This window comes from Lytechinus pictus, chromosome 4 (assembly GCF_037042905.1).
Source record: "Lytechinus pictus isolate F3 Inbred chromosome 4, Lp3.0, whole genome shotgun sequence".
NCBI lineage: Eukaryota > Metazoa > Echinodermata > Echinoidea > Temnopleuroida > Toxopneustidae > Lytechinus > Lytechinus pictus.
The window spans coordinates 26,593,435-26,617,293 of NC_087248.1; the positions used below are offsets into that span (position 1 = coordinate 26,593,435).

A 23,859-nucleotide genomic window follows, 5' to 3' on the forward strand; every position below is an offset into this window, starting at 1 on the left:
TTTTTTGTTTTAATGTTTAATTCAATTCAATTCAATTCAAATTTATTTATTTCACTTCCATCAAACAAAAACAAATTGTATACCATATATAAACATAAATATTTGTATCCGTTGCAAAAAAAATTAATGATACATATGTTGTGAAAAAACACTTAGACAATTTGGGCAACACATTGTAGGTTTTAAATATGTATACTATTTTTCGATAGAAATTAAATTAAGATGGAAATGGGGGGACCCACTAAAAAGCAATGCTTGTACAATGTGGGCCCCTCAAAAAATAGATAACACAACAAATAACAAAATAACAAAGTATAAATACAGATAATCAAATGAGAAAAAATTAAATACATGAGAGGGAAATACTCACAAAATAAATACAAAGTTATCAAAAATATATAGTTTGATAAAGGACAAACAACCCGTCCTAAAAATATCCACCCTTCCCCACCCCACCCCCCCCCCCCAGAAAAAGAGAAGAAAAAGGGGGAGAATGCCCTGAGAAGATGGATGGGTGCTGCTGTACGTAGATAGAACACATGCCGTCGTGGACTCAAGCAAACTGGATTCAATGATGTGTATAAAAGGAGAAAAAAATATATAAAATAACCTGGAAAGAATATAATGCACGAAGAATGTGATTGATGCCGTGAACAAATTACCGGTAGGAAGGCGGATAAGCGGACAGGAGAGGAGAAAATAGAGAGGATAGACACAATAATGTATGAGGTTCAATAATGAGCACATCTGAGAAGGACTTGTGCCAGATTTTAATTTTTTTTTATAGAAAAGGATAATAATTATTTTATGTTTTAATTGTAGTCTTTAAAGTAATAATGATGACTTGACAGAGATGATGAATTAAACTTAATTTAGGAGTATATTATAAGGTTTTAATAGAGATAATTTGAATTTAGTCTTAAAAGAGTTCAAAGATTTTGCATTTGTTATATCATTATGAAGTGAGTTCCATAACTTCGGTCCATCATATATAAATGTGTTCTGAGCCCGCAAAGTTCTTAAAAGTGGTAAATGAAATTCACCCAATCGCCTTGTTGGATAGTTGTGAATGGATTGATTTTTTGGAAACATTGAATTAAATACATTTGGGAGGTTGTTGTTGTTATAGTTATACATAAACTGACCGAGATTAAACAAATATAAGTCTTTAATTTTCAATATTTTATGTTAAAAAAATAATGGGTCAGTATGAGACAAATATGCCGTGTGACATATAATACGTAGAGACTTCTTTTGTAATAGGAGTAATTTGTCTAAGAGTGTTTGTTGTGTATTACCCCACGCTAAAATTCCATAATTTAAATAAGGCAATATAAGGGATGAATATGATGTAAGCAGGGACGATAATGGTAAACAAAATTTAAGCTTGTTAATTATACCAATGTTGCGTGAAATAGTTTTACATGTGTTATCTATGTGAAATTTCCATGAGAGCTTATTATCGACTGTTATTCCAAGAAACTTAATATGGGATACATTTTCCAAGGGAGTTCCATCTAAAATAATATCAACAGGAAGTGTATTTATAGTTGCTAAACAACATATATTTTGTTTTTTGAAGATTTGGTGACAATTTATTTGCTCTTATCCATTCGGTGACATTTTCAGAGTTGATTATATTAGCAAGGTGAAGAGGATTTTTATGTGAAAAAAATAAGTTAGAGTCGTCCGCAAAGAGAATGAAAGAAAGAACATCTGATGATTTACAAAAAAAAATCATTAATATAAACTATAAACAAAATCGAGCCTAAAAGACTTCCCTGGGGAACTCCACAATTAATTTTTTTCATTTGAGAATTGCAACCGTTTAAAAAGACATATTGCTTCCTATTCAAGAGGTGGCTCCTGAACCACTCCATAATTGATGTTAGTGTACAAATGAATTTTACTCAACAACGTGAGCATATCGGCAAATAATGTCTATACACGCCAAGGTGCAGAGGTCGGCAAGTAGATCTTTGGAATAGAGATACTTGACCTAATACGGCTGTTTTTGTGCTCTTCTTTCTCGTCTCTTCCATTATTTTTTTTTTTTTGGGGGGGGAGGTTGCTTTTCTCCCTCGCCCCCCATGGGCCTGGGAAGCGGAGGTGCTCGGACGTTTTATCCGACAAGTCTCAATTTTATCTGACAGTTACCATAGTAACAGTGCTGCTCAGCCAATCAAAACCAAGGAAGTTGTCGGACCTGACAACTTGTCTTGTCAGATAAAAATGTTGATGAAACACTCCCCAGTTTGACAAGCGACAGAGATTTTGGAGCAATAAACTTAGTTAAAAAAAAGAATAATAACAATTGTTTCCAGCGCCCTGCCCTCTGTAGTGCCACACCAGCTCTTCAGTTGTGTTAATTTATCATCATCATCATCACCACCACCATCATCATCATCACCATCATCATCACTATCATCATCATCACTAACATCATCATCACCATCACCATCATCATCGTCACCATCATCACCATCATCATCATAATCATCATCATCATCTGTACGGGAGGGTAAGTAGTCCTGTAGATCTCCTGGTCGTAAACACTTGATGCATAATATTAAAAGTCTTAACAAGTACGGTGCGGGCGTGGATGTCAGACAATTTCAAAATGTTTGCTTGACCAAAAATAATCTAATCCGTGTTTAAATAAGTTGATGCTGGAGGACATTACTAGTGTTGCAGGCAAACTATTCCAAGATTGGATCACTCTTTTACTGAAAAAAAAATGCTGCGGGTGTTCAACCGACAGTGAGTAGTGAACATTGTCAGTCGATTAGAATGGTGTTTGTTTATTTATTTACTCGTGTTTTGTGGTGAAAAAAAGACGTATTGGGAATTGTTGAGATGTTCTCTTCTATGTCCTTCATTCAATTTTCTTTGTGTTTATCTTGTCTATATCGTTGTACCTTAATTTCTCTAGTTTCAACATTTGATCAATTTTGTCAATATTAGTCGTAAAGTTGTGAAAGCTACATGAAAAATGAAGCCTCACCTATCAATTGACTTTGCACAAACGTTACCAATCGGAGGAGGAGGTTGATACGAAGAAGAACAAAGAGAGAAGGAGTGAAAAAAATCAAATACATTTTTGTTGCAAATAAAGGTCAAGTAATACTTATTTTATTCGTTTTAAACAAATATTTACCCCAAAATAGTTTGCCGCGGCCAGCAAGCTAACGCGGACGATGAAATTGCGTCATGGGTTTACCCGGAACTTTTCAAGAATTTCCCAGACTTGTCATCTTCGAGGTAGGCTGCAGAGCTCCCTTTAAAGATTACAGCAAATGATGATGATGACGACAAAGATATAACTTATTACGTCACAATGCGCGCAACTTTTTTTCATTGATGACGCGCCTCTATTTCACCGAGCGCCATGGCAACCAACAGGTTGTTTTCATAGCTAGGGGCCGGTGTGCGATACGCGCCTTTCATTTCCAAAATTTATTGCATTTCGTTCATGATATTCATGCGAGATTTTCTATTTTTCGAGGATTCTTTGTTCTTCCAAACGGAAAAACTGATATGCCAAATACACGGAAACAGCTTGACCTTAACACCTGTACGGTGGACGATCTGGAATCCATCGACGGGCTGACGAGGCCTTTGGCAAAACGGATCATCTCTTACCGAAATCGAGAAGGTCAGTTCAACACCATCAGTGAATTGAGCAAAGTCAAGGGGATAGGTGATCGCACGTTGTCGCTGATCTCTGGCCGAGTCTTCATTCTTCCGTCCTCTCCGAGGAGATCACGTCGATCAAGTCTTGCATCGTCGAGAGCCAACTCTCCTCGGCGTAGGACAAGGGCAAGTGTTTCTCGGGTGTCGTTCAGCAGGTCTCCTAGCCCGACTCGTCGCAAGTCGCACAAGCGAGAAGGGTCGCCAACACGAAGGTCGGAGCGAATTTTGTCAAGGTCAAGTCTCTCTCGAAGATCGTCACAAAGTTCGTCCCCCGGTCGTAGTTCTCTCCCTCGTCGTACGTCACCAAAGCGGAAAGGAAGTAGCAGTAAGCAAACTCCTCGGACTAAAAAGTTGTCAAAATTAGGTTCTCGAAGTGGTCCAGTTTTCGTAGACGACGAGAAAAATGTCAGCATCGATCTAGGAAAACTTGCAAGAGACGGATGCAATCTAACCTTGCATAGCGGTGGTAGTAATGGTCAGAGCTCTCCCATTATCACCATAAACGTCAAGGAATTGGCTGGTCCAACTCCAAGTGTGGGTTTATCAATACCGAATCCTAGCAAAGCCATCACCGATCAACGATCATCTTCTCCAGAACGTCCCACCCGAGCGTCGTCCGTTGTCGGCGAGAACCTCAGGGAATACCAAGTTATCCGCGAGACAAAGAGAGTGATTGAGAACTTTTCTGAAGAACAAGGACCCATAGTTGAACTTCCCGAGGAAAAGAAATCTTTAAGACAAGGTCAAAATAGGGGTCCTCATAAGATTGAGCATCGTCATCGGGATAGGAGTGGAGGCCGTCACCATGATCGGAAAAGATCCAGATCTAGGTCTCGGTCTTGCACTCAGTCTTTATCCCGATCTCGGTCACCATCTCTGAAGAAGAGAATTGTACGCAGATCAAGATCTAGAAGTGTAAGCCCACATCATTCTCTCCCACGATCAGGAAGACGACATGCGTCACCGATCAACGATCGTCTGTCCCGCTCTGACATCGAAAACTGGCTGAAAGACGGATCAGCACCGCCACTTCATGTTGACAGAGGTGGGTTATCATGATGATTATGTTAACGTTTCCACTGGGCATGCGAATATTTTCGAAGGACGCCAATGTCCAAGAAAAATGGCAGGATAAATCTAACATTTTCAATTTCATTTTCCATTTATCCGTAGGTCTATACACTAAGAAATTCTTTAACCCTAAGACCTAAAGAAACACTTGTACCAACCTTTTAGATGTAATATTGCAACCTAAGTGGTGGGGGTGCAAACTGCACTTATTTCCGCTAAGAAATCCTCGTTTGCACCCTTAAAGGCACAACTCTTCCACTTTGAAGGTGCATAATACTTACTACAATACATAGTTCAACTCTACCCCCGTTATAGGGTGCTAAAGTATTTGAAGTGCGCCCTTAAAGGTGCACAAATGAGCATAATTGCTCTGCTATTGTACCAACCCCTAATGTTCAAATTTGAACCCATTTTTGTGTATATCTAATTCGTTGAACATGCTCGGGGTTCGGATGTGTTGTCAACTATTCGTTTCTTGTAGTTCATCAGAATATGAAAAAAAAAGGTTCTACGACTTTGTGAACAGATCCAGCATCCCTCAATATCAGTAGCCGGTAACTTAAAAGTCTTCTGAATTTCCGCCCCAAGTTTGGGGAATTTTTTAATCATACTGTAGATCTACTTTTTATCCGAGTAGTCCAGTCCTATATGCAGAACGTTCGCATGCCCATATACTTAATAAATTAAGACCTCATTTTATTTACTGTAAAGTTAAGATTTTACAACGATTATGTTTCCGTTGCTGAAAATTCGTTCAGAATCATCCTTTTGCCCACCCACCCCCCCCCCCCCCGAAAATATGGAAATCTTGATATTATTATCATCATCATCATTTTTTATTAGTAGTAGTACATGTATTATTAATATTATTATTATTATCATTATTATTTTTCATTATCATTATTATAAAAGCGGATCATCGATGTATTCTTAATAAGTATTATTGTGGACAGATATAAATGGAAACCGTGATTTCGATTGGCTATTGAACCATGTTGAGTTCCATGTTGATTGGCAAAGTTCTCATAACCACTATCCTCGAACATGCCAAAGCTACAATGTACACCCCTAGGATGAATACAATTTGAACAAAAACTTAAAATGGTAAATTAAAGCCTAAATTGTTTGGGGGTTACAACTGCAACCTCTCACTCAACCCCCCCCCCCCCCCAACCTGTTTATCTAGTTGTAAAGCAGCTAGTGTTTTCTTCATTCGGTTATCTTTTTTTAAATATTCACCCCCCCCCCCCCCCTCCTGGAAATAGGAATGACTGGACCAAAGGCCACTTCTACACCGGGACGGAGACGGGATAGACGTCGGTCTCCAGGACAGGAAATCGCAAGTACATCACGGGGGAACAACGATGACCATGAGAGCAGATCACCACGACGGAAGCTTGAGCTGGAAGACGATGACGTGCGTGGTCATCGACGAGGCGATGTTGATTCCAAGGACCACGCCGTGGAAACCATGGACAGAAGTCGCAGTCGCTCCCGCGGCCGTCGATCCACGGAGCGACCAGACGAAGATAAAGGCGGCTCAGGGGAGATGGTGTGTCGACATCGCAGCCGTGAGCCACACCGTCACTCGAAGACGGATGGGAAAAGTCACTGTCATCGTAGGCACGATGAGACGAATCCATATGCCCAGGCATCATGGTGCTCAATCGCTTGAAAACAATAGTATATTTTGACAATGATGATAATTAGCTAATCAAATTGGACAAGATTATGATCCAAATTAAGGACGCTGAATTTAAGAGTCCAATTTCAAAAAGCAATTTGACCCTTGATATTGTTGCCATTTCGTTACAATTCTGAGCGAGAATGATAATTATAAAAAGTTTCATTAAATAATAATTGACGAATTTCATTCGAAACATATGTATTTGGATAATTATTCGTGGTTTGACCAAGGATTTATGAATATGGTGTGTATGTAATAATGCAAACAAGTTTCAGATACGCACATTTCAGCAATTTGTCAGATTATGTAGGGGCGTCATGGTCTAGTGGTTACGACTCGGGTCTTTCAATCAGATGGACGCGGGTTCGAATCCCAGCCATGGCGTGTTTTCCTTCATCAAGAAATTTACATGCATTGTGCTGCACTCGACCCAGGTGAGGTGAATGGGTACCCGGTAGGATTCATTCCTTGAATGATTTAGCGCTTATATGGCGGCTCAGCTACAGCCGGGGTAATAATATGGTACAAAGTATGAAGCACAGTTGAATATATGCAATTATAGTAGCTGCGCTATATAAATGGAACATATTATTATCAGATGATTTTGATCAGATTATGTCATTTACCACCTGATCAAATAATCACTTGGTATAACTGTTAATCAGAATCATGCCCAGATGGTAGTGGCGGAATGAGAAAAAAAAATTGAGGGGTCAAGATATGGCGTTTCGCGCTTTTTCTTTTCTTTTTATCTGCGAGCGAGCATATATTTCGACATTTTTATTACAAAGATCCTACTTTGTGAAATATTTTGACATAATATTCAGAAAATAATATCACACTTTAGTAATCCCTTTTCTCTTTCTTTTTCTCTTTTTTTTCTTCTTGATCGTGATTTTTTGGGGGGCAGAGACCCCCCCCCCCCTCATCTGTACGCCACTACCAGATGTTGTAATTTGCCTAAATGTTCTACTTATTACTTTGTGAAATGAAAAGTTGGTTCATATTTCATTTCATCTAATTATGTACCAAGACACCTTAGATTAAGTGAATATTTATATAAATTGGCTGGCCTTGCATGCCTTGAGGGGGAACATCAAATTCATTGCCCGCAAAAGCGCTTGAGTCTTAAGACGAGGGCAATTAGGGTCTATTAAGGGCAACATATTTTATGTTCCCCGAAAGAAAAGCCAGTCAATATTTTATCTAGAGCAAAAAATCGTAAAAGTTTAGGTATTTTACCCTTTAAAAATGGGAAGCTATTTTGTCATGTTGAGCATGATAAATAATTGGAAACTTATTGACCCGCCATTTTGATCACAGTCATAAGCAGGCAATAATGTATTAAAGTTGCCCTAGCTGCTCAGATGTCTGATACGGTTAATCATAGACGAAATATGGCCTTGCGTGAAATTAGACAAAAGGATTAAATAGCAATAATGAGACTAAAATCATATATGGTTAGTGGACGACCTTGAAGGCATTTCGTGAAAAAGTCTTGTCATAACAAATGCACAATTTTCATAAGAAATTAATTTAGTTTTAGCCAATCATAACAGCGGATTCAGTACCATTGAACTGTTCTTTCAAATTTGTTAAAAGTTTTATGAAACGGACCCCTGGGGAGAATAATCATGAAGAGTTTTGTCTGTCTCTAATGCGACATCTGACAGTTACCATACAAACTGAAGGTAACACGATTTATGCTCCTGTGATTATGCTCCTGTCTTTATATCAGAGGGCATATGGTTAAAATAAATATTGTAATAGATTTGTAATGTAAAAATAAGGATTATGGTTTATTTAGTTTTGGAGGTAAGGTGCTCTGTTTGACTTAACGAGTATATTTTCCATAGAAGCAATTGTCGCCGGAGCAAAATACATGTACATTGGAACCGAACTGTATTCTCATTCCAAATTAAGGAAGATTGTCAGGGGTCCGTTGCAGAAATAAAAGAGTTGCATAATCAATCATAAATCCCTGATACGCGAGTTTCATTGGTTGGAAGTCAAGATAATAAATCTGATTTTTGTTGTTGTTGATGTTTTTGGGAATAGTTTTTTTGTTCCGTTTTATCGCAATTCTTTCCGTAACGGACCCCAGACCTGACGGTGACACGACATTCGCTCCGGCGACAATTGGGGTTACACTGCAAAAACTCGGGTGTTGATTTAACACCAGCCCGGAATCTATTATGTCCACACCAGAGAAGTATTGAAACAACACCAGTTTGGAATCAAACCGATGCTGTTTTAAAACTAATTGGAGTTGTATAAACACCTATCTGGTGTTAGACTAATACCAAAACCGGTTTTTTTTAAACACTTCTATGGTGTGGACCTATATACTGTAGATTCCGGACTGGTGTTAAATCAACACCGGAGTTTTTGCAGTGTAGGTTTAGGACCGGATATAGAACCCTAGTGATAAATCCAGGGTCGAAGTTGGTCATTCCATTAGTTTGTGGAATTTAGAGCGGAGCAGTTGTCGCCGGAGTAAATATCATGGAACCGTCATGACAACTTGTCGGAAGAAAAAATATTGATGAAACACTTTCATGGGTTCGAGGATTTAATCAATATTTGTCCTCCGATATCTTGTCAGACGAAGTGGAATTTAGATCTTATGCGCTCATTGGCATGGGCGGAAATCTGTCCCCAAAGGTAGGGGGACCAGGGCCTTAAAAATCTGGAAAGCAAAAAGATATGGGAAAAAGGTTATCACCCAAAGGTAAGGTCATTTTAACCCAAACAAAAATTTTGGTAGGGGGACACGTCCCCCTGTCCCCCGGGGATTTCCGCCCATGCTCATTGGAAGTGACAAGAAAAGATTCAAGAATTTTCAGAATACGGATTTTATTGTAACTATGATGATACAAGAATATTTGTCTTCTTAACAATTTTCAGAATACAGCCCCATGAATGTGGATGAGTCAAACGAAAGTAGATATAATATGGCCCGTATCCTGAAGTCGGGTTTAAAGTTGTGGTTTAAGTATGGAGAGCCAATCGGGGCACAAATCCCTAACAGTAAACATTCAATTTATTAACTCATATGACACCCAAAATGTTCATAATTGTCTGGGAATGATAACTGGAGTATTTTCTTCACTACGAAAGCAAAAGGAAACAAAATATTAAACATAAAAAATGTAAAATATAAACTTAATTTTTTATTTCTTGGCTTCCCATAATTTTAGTACGGAGTTAGACCATGGTCTAAGTTAAACCTGACTTCAGAATACGGGCCTATATGGGTGCAGACCGAATTTAAATTGAAATTATGAGATAACTTTTTATATCTCAGATAAAATTTGAAAAACTCATCACAGATAAGACGATGTCTCACGTAGATGTGAACATGTTACAAGTTCACTTTCCGCAAAATTATGGTAATATTTATAATCTTGTCTAAGGTCTAATTTGAAAACTGACCACGTAAATTTCAGCTTAAAATAGGCAAAATGCCGTTCACGATGGAGCACTCATCCCGTTCACATACGCAATCAAAAGTATCACATCCCAAGGCCGTATTTTTTCATGAATATTCCAGCGTATGTAAACGGGGTTAAATGGAGTTTTGTGTGTCCCATTTCATAAAATGCTGCTATGATAGCAACTCTTGGTAGAATGTCAATATTCATTGGAAGCGCCAATCAAACAGCAGAATTTTGACTGCTGTTATGATAGTTGACATTCCAGCAAAAGTTGTTATATCATTTTTTAATGATTTTTTATGAACCGAAGTATATACCCTAAACCATTTTATAACAAATTTGTTTCAAATTATTATATCTATATTTTGATGTTAATAGATGCTCTGAGACCTTATCTTTGACATGCAATTAACAAAAATAGATTTTGTTCATGCTTGAGCGATCATGGGACGTTTTTGTTGGGGGTTCAAAAAGAGGCTTGCGCCAAAACGGCAGAAATTAGAAATTTGATGATTAGACTTTCGGCTAAACAGCAGACTTCCTCTTAATCTTTTCATTATCTTTGCCATAATTTTCAAAATATGCTGTCAAATTTCATTTACATATTTATTTATTAAGTAACCTGAATTATTTTGTTTTTCATTTAAGCCTCTTTTACCTTTGAATTGTCCTTCATAAGTAAGAAAAGAAGACCTTTTTGTCAACCCAAGTAAGAAGATTTGCATTATCAATTGGGAGAATGTGTAATTATTCAAATCCTTTTATTATGTGAAACAAATTATGTTATGGTACCTATAAAAGACATGAATCCTATTTTCAAGGGGTTATTGAATCCTTCACCAACTATGTGCTTGACAGGACAAACAGGAAAGGATTCATGTCTTTCAATGGCAATGGTGTATTGAGTCGATTTTGAAGGAGCAAGATATGGCAGATCGGGTAAAACGTATTAAAAAGTTGTGAAGCGAGCAAGCAAAAAAAAATCACTTTTTTATCAAAATATCAAATTTTGTGATATAGACATAATATTCATAAAATGATATCATATTTCACTTTCTACGTTTTATGTCATTTTCCTTTCCACTTTTTTTCTTGGTCATTATCTTTTTTATGGGGGGGGGGCACCCCGAGCCCCCACCCATCAGTATGCCACTGTTCAAAGGCACCATAACCTTTGTAGCACACAATAAAAGATTTTCATACTTCGGTTACAAAAAAATGTTCTTGCCTAAAGAAGGAATATTCAAAGCTGAAAGAGAACATAATAAAAAGGAACAACAACAGAACTATTCAAGCAAATAAGTAGATTTGGAAATATAATTTTGACCGCATAATTCGAAAATTATGGCAAAGATAATGAAAAGGAAGTCTGCTGATTAGCGAAAAGTCCGACCATCATATTTATCATTTTATGCCATTTTGGCGCAAGCCTCCTTTTTAGCCCCAGACAAAAACATTCCGTGTTAGCTCAAGCATGAACGAAACTAAATTATTTTAATGGCATTTGAAGGATAAGACTAGCTCAGAGCACCTATTGACACCAAAATATAGAGATCATAATTTGGAACAAAAATTGTATAGACTTTTCTAATTTGTCCTGTTTTTTTTATGCGCACTGTATAATTATATGCTAAAATACTCTATGTCTGTTCAATGCGCATGAAAACCTTGAAAATGAAGAAGTTTTAGGAGTCTTCCGAAGCCCCCAGTGCTGCCGTATTCTGATGTCAGGTCTAATTCAGACTCTGGTCTAAAGTTGTAGTTTATCTATTGATACCAAAAATGTGGCACACATGTCTGACGGCAAAGATTCAATTTATCAGCTCATTTGACATTCAAATAATTCATAAATACTTTGAAATAGTAACTAAAAAGTTTTTTAGTCATTAAAGCATGACGAAGGAGCACAGCAAATGTTAGAAATATACAACGTAAGCAAATCTTGGTCACTTTGAGCCAGTTAGACCAAGGCCTACGTTAAACTTGGCTTCAAAATACGGCCATAATGTCTTTAATGTATTTATCTCACTGAATTAATGAACTCAATCTCACGGCATCGTCGAGTCGAGGAACTTACGCAGCCTCTCCATTACCTCATTGTCTCTCTTCAGCAGCTCACTTTTTTTCCTTTCCAAGGGCGACTGCACCGTTCCGTTTTTACTCTCCGACGCGTCGTTCAATGCGTCCCAACGCGACGAGTCTGCGGAATATACCTTGCAAGTTCTTGGTGTTCCCCTCGTACTACCACCAGGATCTGAAGAACTATGCGATCTTAACCCTCGACTTCCTTGATCGTCGATGTCGTCCTTGATCGTTGGCCTTGAAAGTCGGCGAACTGTTCCAGTTTTGTCCATAAAAAACTGCGGGGAGTCATTGTCCATATTATCTGATGTCGACGGTCGCCTTCTTTTGGGGTCACCGGGTCGACGGGGCAATGACGAACGACGCGCTGGGTGCAGTTGACCGAAAGTCGGTACAGGGTTGACTTTTTTATCTGCTGGTCTTGCCCACGAGGATTTACTCTGCTCTGCTGAACTGTTCCTCAAGATATCAAGGACCTGTGATGATCGTTCTGTTTCCGACGTTTCGGGCCTCGAGGATTCGCACTTCTCCGTCTCATTTTTCGGTTCAATGCTTTCAATTTTATCTGGCGTGTGCGTTGGAGCTAGTTTGTCTTCATTCGCGTGCTTCAATTGCTTTATCCAGTTTATGGTCGAGACACTCTTATTCTTTTCAAGTCGAACTGTTTGATTCTCTGATGTTTCACTCATTTTGTTCTTTTCAGGTATCTTTAATAGAGCTTTGGACAGACACACCGCCATTACTGCCGACCTGAACTTATTCTTTGCGGTGAATTCCGTGTTATCTGTTACGGCAAGGAGTGTCTGAGCAGCGTTCGATCTCCTCCGCTGCCTGACCCTGGGCTGAGTTTGGAATCGCTTCAGTTGAATCTTACGCCAGGACATGACCGGAGCAACCTCGTCATTGTCGATTTCCTCTGGCGTGAAGGTGTGCGTCATTCGACTCTTTTCCATCTGCATCTCGGAGAGGGTGCGTTGTAAGACCCGAACGTCCGAATAGCGCCGGACTCTCTCCATGTGCTCCTTCTGGCGCAGCTCGTCGACCCTGACGCTAAGGGCGTGGTCATGTTTTCGGTTGACTTCATGAACCTTGGTCATTCTGGAGAACAGTTTAGAAATGCCTTTACTGTCATCTTGGACCTTGTGCTGCGTGTTTGATGCCGCCGACATTCTGATCCAATCACTTCCCTCCACGTTATTATCCTTTGTCAACTGGTTTTGAATTTTTTTTCTGAGACAACTTGGATACGACTGCAGAATACGTTTCTTATCGCTCGACAACTTCTCCGACAGCATTAGAATTATCGGACATTCCCCATGGAATGGCTAGTGGTTGAAAAATTAGGAGAATATGAGACGACCTCCTTTTGGAGGACCTGCGATCATGATGATAACAAATGTGCATTCTATGAATATTCGTGGTATAATGTATAACTCTTAAGATATCCCTTTTCGAATGAGTATGAAATCACCTGAGGTTGCTACCCTTGTTTCAAAGAAAAGAAATGCCGATTGCGACATAATTTTCCAACTTGGATTTGGAAGACAGATGTTAACGCCAAGTCATCATGTGCCTACGGTAGTCATTGAATGTTTCCCCGACGTTACCTGCACGAAAAAAAAGAAGGAAACTGATATTATGCGAGGCAGTTTTTTTATTATTTAATTATTTCCTAATTTCGAATTCGCCAATGAATAATTATACACTGTAGTTGAATACTTATCGCGAGGTGCAATATCAAAAACTTCGGTTAAGTATACTTATTAGTAAAAGTATTGCTAATAAAATGGTGATATGGATCCTGCGCAAATGATTGGGCCGAAAATATATCACGTGACCACTTAGTAACTTTAGTTAATGTAAAATTCACTGAAATTAATGTCTAGTTCTACTGACCGGTCACGGCCGGTTATCACCATTTAAATCATTTTACTCTGGTATTGCCCAAATTATGCTACCTATGTAGTTCGGGTAAAAATTCTTACTAATGCCAATGATGTGTATTATTCATATACTATTGCCCTCCAGAACAACGACCAATCATGATGTGCTATTTTCGTTTCACAACGCCTACCGAAGTCGTATTCTTTTATCCGTACCTATAATGTAGGCTATTCCACTGCAGCCACTACGACATTACGGAGAATAGCTTTAAAGGACATATAAAATGTATTGAAAATGCCCGTCAAATAACAATGAACATCTGGAATGTCTTTGTCACAAATTGGTGAAGCGGAACAGCAATTGCCTCCTAAGTTTCGGATCTGACGAAAAAAAATCAAAAATGTCGTCTTCCAGAGTGCAGGGCGAAACAGCTGTTTTGATTCACCACTTTCGACAACCGACACCTTGGCTGTCCTTCGTCATAAAGGGCACTTTACAGCCCATTTTCTGTGTTCTTAAAAGCGTTATACGCAGCGATGCTAAAACTCCCAATTTATGAAAATTCTAAGAACGCACAGTAATACACCATGGTGTCTTCTAAAAATATGTCCCACCAGGTGGGTGTTTCATAAAGCTGCTCGTAAGATAAGAGCGACTTTAAGAACGACTGGTGATCCTTTCTTTTGGTAAATGGTATACACCATACATGCCATAGACGATGGTTTAGCGCGTAAGAAAGGATCACCAGTCGTTCTTAAAGTCGCTCTTAACTTACGAACAGCTTTATGAAACGGGCCCCAGGTTGGTTTATACCTCGGTCACATTTGCTCTACGGCGGCTGTACGGCGAGTCGAAAACACCCGGGTTTTTTAAAACATTTTTTGTACTAGCTATATTTAGGTGGTTTGAATAAAAATTGATAAAGCGGCTGTTTTCGACTCACCGTAGGCGAAATGTGACTGTAGCATTAGTAAGTGTATGGCGACGTATGTACATTCTTAATCGTATGAATTTAGAATGAATCCAGGGTCCCCTAACACAAAGATTCCATGACATATGCTCCGGCCAAGGGCGTAGGCTGGGGTGCACTGCATGGACGCACGTCCACCCTCCCGCTGAGGCGGAAGAGTTCCGACACTGGCAAGCACAAATGAAATTTGTACCCCTTCATGCTTCCAAACTTTAGTACCACCTCCCCAAGATGTGCACCCCCCGCGCCATACCACTTTAGTTCCACCTCTATAGGATGTGCAACTCCCCATGCTCAAACCAACCTACGCCCTTGCTTAATTGTCCGGCGACAATTGCTCCGCTGTAAATTCCACACATTCATGGACGGACCAAATTCAACCCTCGATTTAACACTATGCCCTATCCTTAACCTAACCCAAAACCTTACATAAACCCCTATTGTGACCCTAACCATAATCCAACATCTTAGCCGAAATAAAGCCCGAAGCAATTGTCGTCGGATCAAATGTCGTGTCACCAACATTAACTTGATTTTCACGATTAATTGTATATCAATTATTGTAACAAAAGGGGAAAAATGGTGTACGATGATTGTTAAGCTTTGTGTTAGGCCCTAGACAGTCCTTTATTGTTGTTAAGGACTATTTTAATCACGGACTTTATTTGAATTCTAAAAAAATCAATGTCAAATATCAAGGCATTTGAATATCTATTTTCCTCGTTAGATTGTTTTTTAAATCGATTCTTTAGGACTCATATACTCTTTATTTAAAAAAATAATCATCCAATTTATTTCCATTGGTTCCTACAGTCAATCTGGGTTAATTTTAATCCACGCAATTTAGAGTGCATGACTTGACAAGCTGTTTTATTATTTCATCTCATTTCTTAATGTGAATAAATGTCATTTAAAAACACAAAAATCCATGATATATGCATAAAATTTGTTTGTTTTATAAGATGTTGATATTTCGATTCAATATCTGGATATAGAAATGAAAACCCAGGTGTCAATTTTATAGAATATATTGCTATGCTATAATAATTCCACGCACTAACCGAATGATTAACTTCAACCCTAGATTAAAGATTATACCCTTACCCTATAAACCTAACCTAAAAAATGACTGCAATTCCTACCTTACATCATAGACGAAATAAATCCTTCAAAAATTGTCGCAGAGCAAATGTCGTGTCACCATCACGGACAAAGGTGACAAATTAAAGTGGAACATTGCAGTTCAGATAAAATAAAATGATAACCAGAACTAAACCTAAACACTTTTTTTTCCTATTGCGTATAAAATTTCGTTTATTTTATTAAGAACGGTGTCGAACCTAACCAAAGTTTTGCAGTTGGCCGTGGTATACTGGAATTTCATAAATCATAGCTACAGCTCTATCATTTGACTCGAAAAATAATTACAAAAATATTGTTAGATGATGCTAGGTATATGATAAATTTATTAAAAGTTACCACTGAATAAGGCTACTGGAAGAAGAAAACGAATAAAAAACGATGCTTATTGGATAATACACAACATTTTTGCGCACGACTTATTTTCATTGGTCAAATACATGGGTCGATATATACATAAGGGCTAAGTGGTTACATGTATATTAACATGTAGGTTGAAGCAGGCTTCACTCCTTGGCAAAATTGTTGCAGAATCACTATGACTATGAGGGTGATCATGAGGATTATAATAGAAAGTATTCTTCGTAACCCTGGTTATCCTGGTTATTCTTTTGCTTGTTTATCACTGTGTTTACGGCACCGCTCCACAGTACAATATCACTCTCATTAATAGATATACCCCTTCTCGATCTTTACGGTCCCAAAACTCAGGATTTCTGTTTGTTCCCAAATGTACATCAAAATGGGGGGATAGGGCTTTCATACATGCGGGTCCTTCACTCTGGAACTCTCTTCCTCTTGTTATCCGTGACACCAAGTCTGTAGAATTATTTAAAAAAAAACTGAAAACATACTTGTACAATGCTGCATACACATGATTAACCAATATTATTTTTCACCTCTATATATGCTATTTTTTCTCACTCTTTTCATTTTTTCACCTGTGCGCCTTGAGCATTATATTTTTAATGGATTTGGCGCCTTATAAATTGCATCTATTATTATTATTATTATTATCCGAATCCATTTTGTATACAACTTACCTCAGAACATATAGCTAAATAAATATCAGTCCGCTCGTTTATGATATTTCCAAATCATTCCATAATTCGATTTTTATTTTTATGGTTAAGTCCTCAAAGTATTGTCCAGTACTATCTTCCGATGTTTAGGAGAATAGAAGTGCCGGATATCAAATGATCTGCATTGATTGCATACGACGAAAGTATTGGAGATTGAATGGGTCACAATCACTTGCAGTAAATGTTTTAAGCTGACAAAGAGTGAATAAATCCTTGTTTCTGTTCGATTGGCACGTTGATTGGCAATCTGCTTTAAATGGTTAAATTATTATACAGACACAGAGTAGTCTAGAGTTCCGCTACTCCATAAAATGACTGATAAATCTCAGGTGACCGAATCCCGCACGGGCTTCTCAAGAGCTAGGTAAACGAAAAGCTACTGTAAATGCGATAAACCCTCTCAGGGTTAATCTCTCTTGTATCATTTTGATGTATTGATCGATATCCCTTCGATGTCATCAATCCAAGCTATTGCCAAAGCTCTATAAGCCGACTTATCCCATTCAATATTTCAACGCAATGAAAGAAACGATGATAATGCGATGGTCTACTATCTGTCACACGAACAATGCGAAGATATCAACAAGATTTAGAAGTCTATTGTTGCAGATTTCGGAGCTTGAATTCGTTGAAAAGGAATAACGGGATCAGTAAGAAAGGAAGCACTATTATCGAATTAAGATGCGAGGGAAGGTTTTTATCTTATTGAATTCTGGTTCTTCTCCAATCCGAAATCTCCGTCGCTTCCTCTGCATGTATGGTAAACTCTTCAGGTCAAAGGAAGAAATGCCAACGATTTTTATTTCCCGGGTGCATGTCCACTTTTCTAACACAAAAAATGCAGCAGAAACCTTAACTTTTGCTACTTTTCGCGAAAAGTCACAGTTTACAGGAGTAGTCAAGAATGATTGGAAAGCTTCATACAGACGAAGAATTCAGCCGAACTGTTTTTTTTTTCCACTTGGTGATTTTGGAGCATTCAAAACTGCCAGCGACGTTCTTCGATGTTTCAAACATTGTCACCATCTTTTCCCTGTATGTGACGCCCTATATAAGGTCAAGTCGCAAATGTCAATCTCCGCATTCTCTTCTTCGATTTTAACACTGCCTTTATATAAAAGATAATGACCATGCCACGGTCCAGCCATTGACCACTTGCAATGAAAAGTTATACGAGCATCACACATAATTATGTAACCAATCAATACTTCAATCGATAAAACATACCGCATTCGCGATACCGCGCGTAGCAATGAATGACCCGACGAAGGAATGAGAAGGGAACAGAAGAAAGGAAAATCGAACGACGTTGACATTTAACATAATAGCCATCTGAGATGGATAAGAAGGGACAATAAAACCAAATGTGAATCTAGGAGTTAGTTAAGACAATGAGAGAGTATACGAGGAGAATCGTCCGCTACCGCTTTAAGGAATTTGGTACAACGCTGTTTAAACAGTTTAAACAAGACGTTAGTGTATAAATCTATTGTAAATGCCCATCAAAATAAAAATGGACAGATTAGGGGTCATTATCGAAAGTTGGTGGATCGGGACAGCACATCGTCTTGACCGTCATAACACTGGCATTAATTATGAATTCGTATTTAATACAAATTCATAATTAATGCGAGGGTTATGAGGGTTAAGACGAGTGGAACATCCCCTGGCCAAAGCCATAGTATGATCTATTAATTTAAATAAAACATACTATGGCTTTGGCCAGGGGCTAGCTGTTCCACTGTATAGGTTTTCTGGTCCAATTTCGTCAAATTTCATCCGATTTAACGATGTAATCACTCTGTGATATATGCTGCAATGAAGGCAAATATCTAGATCTCTTTCTCCAAAAATAACAAAACTTCGCTCCTTTAAATACTTTAATAGTAATAAGTTCAAAGAGGATGTAAGTAAAGTTGATTAGAATGAATTTTATTCAGATGGTTTTGATGTTGAAAAGTTATGGCACTGCTATAAAAGCACCGTTAAATGTTTGTGATAGGCATGCCCCGATGATATTTGTGCATCAAAAATAAAGACGGGTGCCTTGAACAGAATACGTTTCAATTTTTTTTTTTTTTTACAAATGGCCAAACAAGGAGTGACAATGAGAAAAGAGATTTTTTGCACTAAATCCTGGAAAATCGATGTACAGTTTTAGTAATCTCAGTTCAATGTGTTTGGGAAAATATATGCATATTTAAGACAGAGGTAATATTGTAATTGATTGTTTATCATTTATAATCACATTTTCCAAGTTTCACCCTATAATATTCCAGATATCCACGGGTCATATCGTGAATAAGATCTTATATCTCTTGATGTTGTTAAGGTCTTTAGGTGTGCGCGGAAGTGTGCGAATCTCATAATAACACATTAATTTTTATATCACAAAAATCGTCTGCTTCTCAAGTTTGCTGCTACAACATGTTGATTAAAAGGTACAGTACATTCTGGAACAGGGCTTTAGACAACGAAGATCAAGTCCAGAGAAACTGTTCAGTTGTGAGATCAGGGGAGCGTTTCATGAAAGGACTTGTCGGACGTTTTATCCGACAAGTCCCATTTTATCCGACAGTTTCCATAGCAACAGTGCCTTTTCAGCCAATCAACATGCAGGGAAAGATGTCAGATCTGACAACTTGTCGGATGAAAATGTTGATGAAACACTCCCCAGATAAGCATTATAGTAGTCATGGTAGTCGCTAAATTATCGCAACACCTGTACGTTCTCATTAATGCACATAAGGTGACGGTGATTATCGGTGCGTCTAAGGAAGATCTGCCTCACTTCATAGGTATGATTATGGTGAGAGCAATACTATCAATACACTCCTAGCTTACTGTCGGGGTTCAGACCATCTTTTTTTCACTGCTACACGTTTAACTTAAGTTTTGTATGATAAACCTTTTAATCAAAACATGTTATTGGTGGTATGTATTTTCCTATAGATCTACATAAAGCTTATGATTTTATTCCTCACAATTTTATTCTTGCAAAGCTTAGCTGCTAGGCTTAGGTATCAAAGAGAGAATACGACTGGGTGAAATCATATTGAAAAAAAAGACAGGAGACAGTTCGTAATACAGTTAATAATTGTTTCAGTGAATCTGTTTACGTTTAGAAATTTTCAGATCCTGTCCATTAAACCATCGAACAGAAGATTAAGTTGAAATGGTATTGAACTTTTATATTGCTTTCAAGTCGAATATGACATCAACAGCCCACGATGGATTTGATGTATGAGTCTGTGGTCATACAGATTTCTGTTTCATTCAGTCAAAAGTACGGTGCCTTTAAAGTGTCATCGACTTGACGACTTGGCGAGATACTTTATCTTGCCATGCATGTCGACATAATAACCTTATTATGTCGACATGGCGAGATAAGTTATCTCGCCAAGTCGACTTATAAAAGGTTTTATGTCGACATGGCGAGATACGTTATCTCGCCAAGTCGACTTATAAAAAGTTATATGTCAACTTGGCGATATATTTGGACTCTCGCCGGGCCATGGACACTTCATATGTAGCCATGTCGACATAATGTTTTATAAGTCGACTTGGCAAGATGAAATATCGCGCTTTGTTGACATATAACGTTTTATATATAAAGTCAACATGGCAAGATAAAGTATCTCGCCAAGTCGTCAAGTCGATGGCACTTTAAAGGCTCCGTACAAATAAAGCACTCTTGATGAACATTTATCTTTTCTTTCACAGCCTCGTGCCCGCGTCTCTATCACACCAAGGATCCTACTATGATCACACCAATAAAACCACATAAAACCGACCGATGGTATATCATTGGGAATGACGTACTAGCTTTGATCCAAATGGAGATAATTTTCATATGATAATGTGACTGGCATGTGATTCAGCGTACATGAACCGACAGTTGGTCATGTGACTCAACCCAGCGATCACGCAATCGCGATCGAGGGTCATTCTGCAACCATATATTGGATATCCATGGAGCTGTGTTTTATAGCTCCATGCATGGACTGTTCCAGACGTAGGATCCATGCATGGGGTTAACGCATGCTGGTACCAAGGAGTTTTAAGACATGGAGGACCATCCAACACATTCCCTTTATAGCCACTTTGATGCCGCAATGATAAAATATGTTTCATTGCATATTTCTTGCAGATTGTAAACAAAAGATTCCTGCCTACACATGGCCTAAACAGACTTACAGGCGAATTACAAAATGAAACATGCTTTTGTAATGATAATTACTTTACGCTGCTTCTGGTTGGATAATATGAGCAGGCACGTTGCTTACTTTTAAAGGGGACAGCAAAAATAAATGTTGCAATATTTCATGAAATATGATTTGAAATTACTCAACTGGCCGCATTTAGCCGCAGTTCTGAAACATAGCTTCACAAATTTATACATTCCAACGAACATTTTTATAGTGTGGAAGTATGGGATTTTGTAAAATGTTGATTAAAAAAATGTCAAATTATTCGGTTTTATCACATTTTGAATTGTTATCATTCAATATTTTACCCAATATCAGGACACGATACGCCTTTAATAAATATTTCGTCATGTGTTCAATATCATTATGTTTGTGCTCAAATAAAAATGGAAATATCCCAGTTATCTTTTTTCGTCACAAATCATTTTTCAGTTTTTCCATGAAACTGGCGGCATCACAACTAGGTCGCCACCAAAGGCCACATTGCACCTGCGTATTTCTTCTGTACTTCTTTAGAAATTGGAAGCTATTTGCATGTCGTTGTCACTCCGTTCTTTTTCCCTCCATGCGGGTACTAAGCGAGTACATTCATGTCCTTCCGAACACGTCCCTGATCAGATATCAGATATCTTAGCATCCACTTCAGTCCCAGACGCTTTCTGCAACTTTCAGAATCTTTTGAAAATGCGCGTCAAATCATATAAAACATATAAAAGTTCATTGTCGAAAGTTGGTGGACCGCGGGACGGCGCATCGTCATATTCGGACTGTACAAAACAATTGAAAATATGTCGTTCTTCCAGATTCAAGGACGACACTGCTGTTTTGATTCACTGATTTTCGACAAAGGCTGCTTTGGTATAAATTAAGGGCCTTTGACAACAGATTCTCTGCGTTATAGAGAGCGTCTGCGAAGTGATTGCTAACATGCCCTACTACCACATTTTGCACATATTGCCCCGTATTCTGAAGTTAGGTTAAAGTTAAACTCAGGTTTAAAGTTGTGGTTTAAGTATGGACAGCCAAAAGTATCAATTTTTTTATTGAGTTGTACGTTTCTTCTGTTTGCTGTGCTGTCTCCTGATTCATCGATGGTGAAGACAATAATCTATATATGCTTCCTAGACAGTTATGAATGATTTGATAGCCAAATGAGCTGAAATATTATATCCCTACTAGGCGGTTTCAAACCGCCTCGATCACAAGAATCCCCGTTAAATTACGAGAACATTTTTAGGCTAAAAAATACCCATTAATTATTCCTGCATTCACACCGCCCCGAAACATACCCTTCGGGATAAATTCCTGAAGTTAGGAGCATGCGCAGTATGGTCTAATAAGCAGGCAAGGCGCGAGATTCAAAACCACTAGCCCAGCAGCCACCCACGGCGCCCGCGCCCAACGACACGCTAGGCTAAAAGTTCCCGTAAATTGCTTTCACATTGCCAAAATACCTGCGACCTTGGAAAAATCCCCGCGAAAGTTCTCGTAATTTTGCCAAGTACCTACTATTTAGCGGGTATTTTCTTTCGGGGAAATTACGCGTAGTTTGCTTTCACATTACCAAAATACCTGGTATTTTCTGATCGGGGTAAATTTCCCGATCAGAGAATACCTGGAACTGACGAACTTCGAGGCGGTCTGAAACCACCTTCTGTTAGTGATTTATGTAACAATTGGCTGTCCATACTTAAACCACAACTTTAAACCTAAGTTTAAGTTAAACTCGACTTCAGAATACGGGCCATTGTGTTTGCACATCTTCCCTGGTCGATAGACCTACTGTCCCATGGACGTGGTTGACGGTTATTCATTTTGGTAGGAATGTTAATTTGGTTTACATCCAAGCTCAAAGGTTAGAAAATATAGTATATTGATAACAAGCGACGTACCGTCTCACATGCAATGCCGATCCCTCGTTAACTAGAGCCGAATTGCCTTTATAGGCCTATATACCTAGCTACGTGAGACACTAGTTTTATTCATTCATTCATTTATCATTAGTTTTTTTTTACTGGCGTAAAACGCTTAACCTATTGTTCAGGGGGGGGGGGTCTATTTCTTCCCATTTCCAACAATATGACGTCACGGATTTATGGCATTGTTTTCGTATTCATGATTATTTTCTCTCTTTTATAAAGGGGTAGGGGTCTGTGACATCATTATCCGATAAATATAAGTTTAGTTATTTATTTGTACAAGGGCGATGATGTTATCGTGACAGAGGTAAACACTAATTTGGTATCCCCTCTTTTTTTTTTATTCCCAAAAGATGACGACTGCATAAACATCCACTGTACCTTTATAAAGGTGCAAAGTTTCTTTCTGACTTAATCTGCAAATTTGATATTCACAAACATGACAAAGAAAGATTGTGTCGGATGAAAACGGAATTAAAATCTAAAATAAGCATAAGCATTATTGGGTGAAAAATGTTAAATTGAATTAAAGATAAATATTTGTATGTTTCGGGGGAGGAGCAATCTTAGAATAGGCCAATTTGCTTTCAATCCACCCCCGCCCCCCCCCCCCCACACACACACACAATGTTTACATTTCTGTATAGGCTTTACAACTCAGTGGCTAATGTATTGAATGAAACAAA

General features: G+C 38.3%; 2 protein-coding genes across 4 annotated transcripts; one reads left to right on the top strand and one right to left on the bottom strand.

The window, feature by feature from the left end:
- The first annotated feature begins 3,537 nt into the window (after nucleotides 1-3,537).
- LOC129259220 (serine/arginine-rich splicing factor 4-like) lies at nucleotides 3,538-6,439 on the top strand. The gene is made up of 2 exons (XM_054897523.2): nucleotides 3,538-4,748; nucleotides 6,037-6,439. Exons 1-2 carry the CDS (start codon nucleotides 3,538-3,540, stop codon nucleotides 6,437-6,439), a joined length of 1,614 nt encoding a protein of 537 aa, XP_054753498.2.
- A 2,851-nt stretch (nucleotides 6,440-9,290) lies between these two features.
- On the bottom strand, nucleotides 9,291-21,647 carry LOC129258251 (uncharacterized). 3 transcript variants are annotated; one of them, XR_010293422.1, is made up of 3 exons: nucleotides 17,008-21,647; nucleotides 9,713-13,577; nucleotides 9,291-9,417 (listed from the first exon to the last, which is right to left on the bottom strand). XR_010293422.1 is itself a non-coding variant. In XM_064098745.1 (2 exons), the coding sequence occupies exon 2, from the start codon at nucleotides 13,263-13,265 to the stop codon at nucleotides 11,937-11,939; it is 1,329 nt and encodes a 442-aa protein (XP_063954815.1). In that variant the 5' UTR covers nucleotides 13,266-13,577; nucleotides 17,008-21,647; the 3' UTR covers nucleotides 9,291-11,936. The 3 variants fall into 3 exon arrangements, 2 of the variants coding, with proteins under 2 accessions (XP_063954815.1, XP_063954816.1); XM_064098745.1 differs by having other exon boundaries at nucleotides 9,291-13,577; XM_064098746.1 differs by lacking the exon at nucleotides 17,008-21,647 and adding an exon at nucleotides 14,798-15,080 and having other exon boundaries at nucleotides 9,291-13,577.
- Between the last annotated feature and the right edge of the window lie 2,212 nt (nucleotides 21,648-23,859).

Coding starts and splice junctions, on each gene's coding strand:
- LOC129259220 (XM_054897523.2), top strand. CDS start 3,538: ATGCCAAATACACGGAAACAGCTTGACCTTAACACCTGTACGGTGGAC. Junction 4,749..6,036: donor GTTGACAGAGGTGGGTTATC/ATGATGATTATG, acceptor AATAGGAATGAC/TGGACCAAAGGCCACTTCTA.
- LOC129258251 (XM_064098745.1), bottom strand. CDS start 13,265: ATGCTGTCGGAGAAGTTGTCGAGCGATAAGAAACGTATTCTGCAGTCG.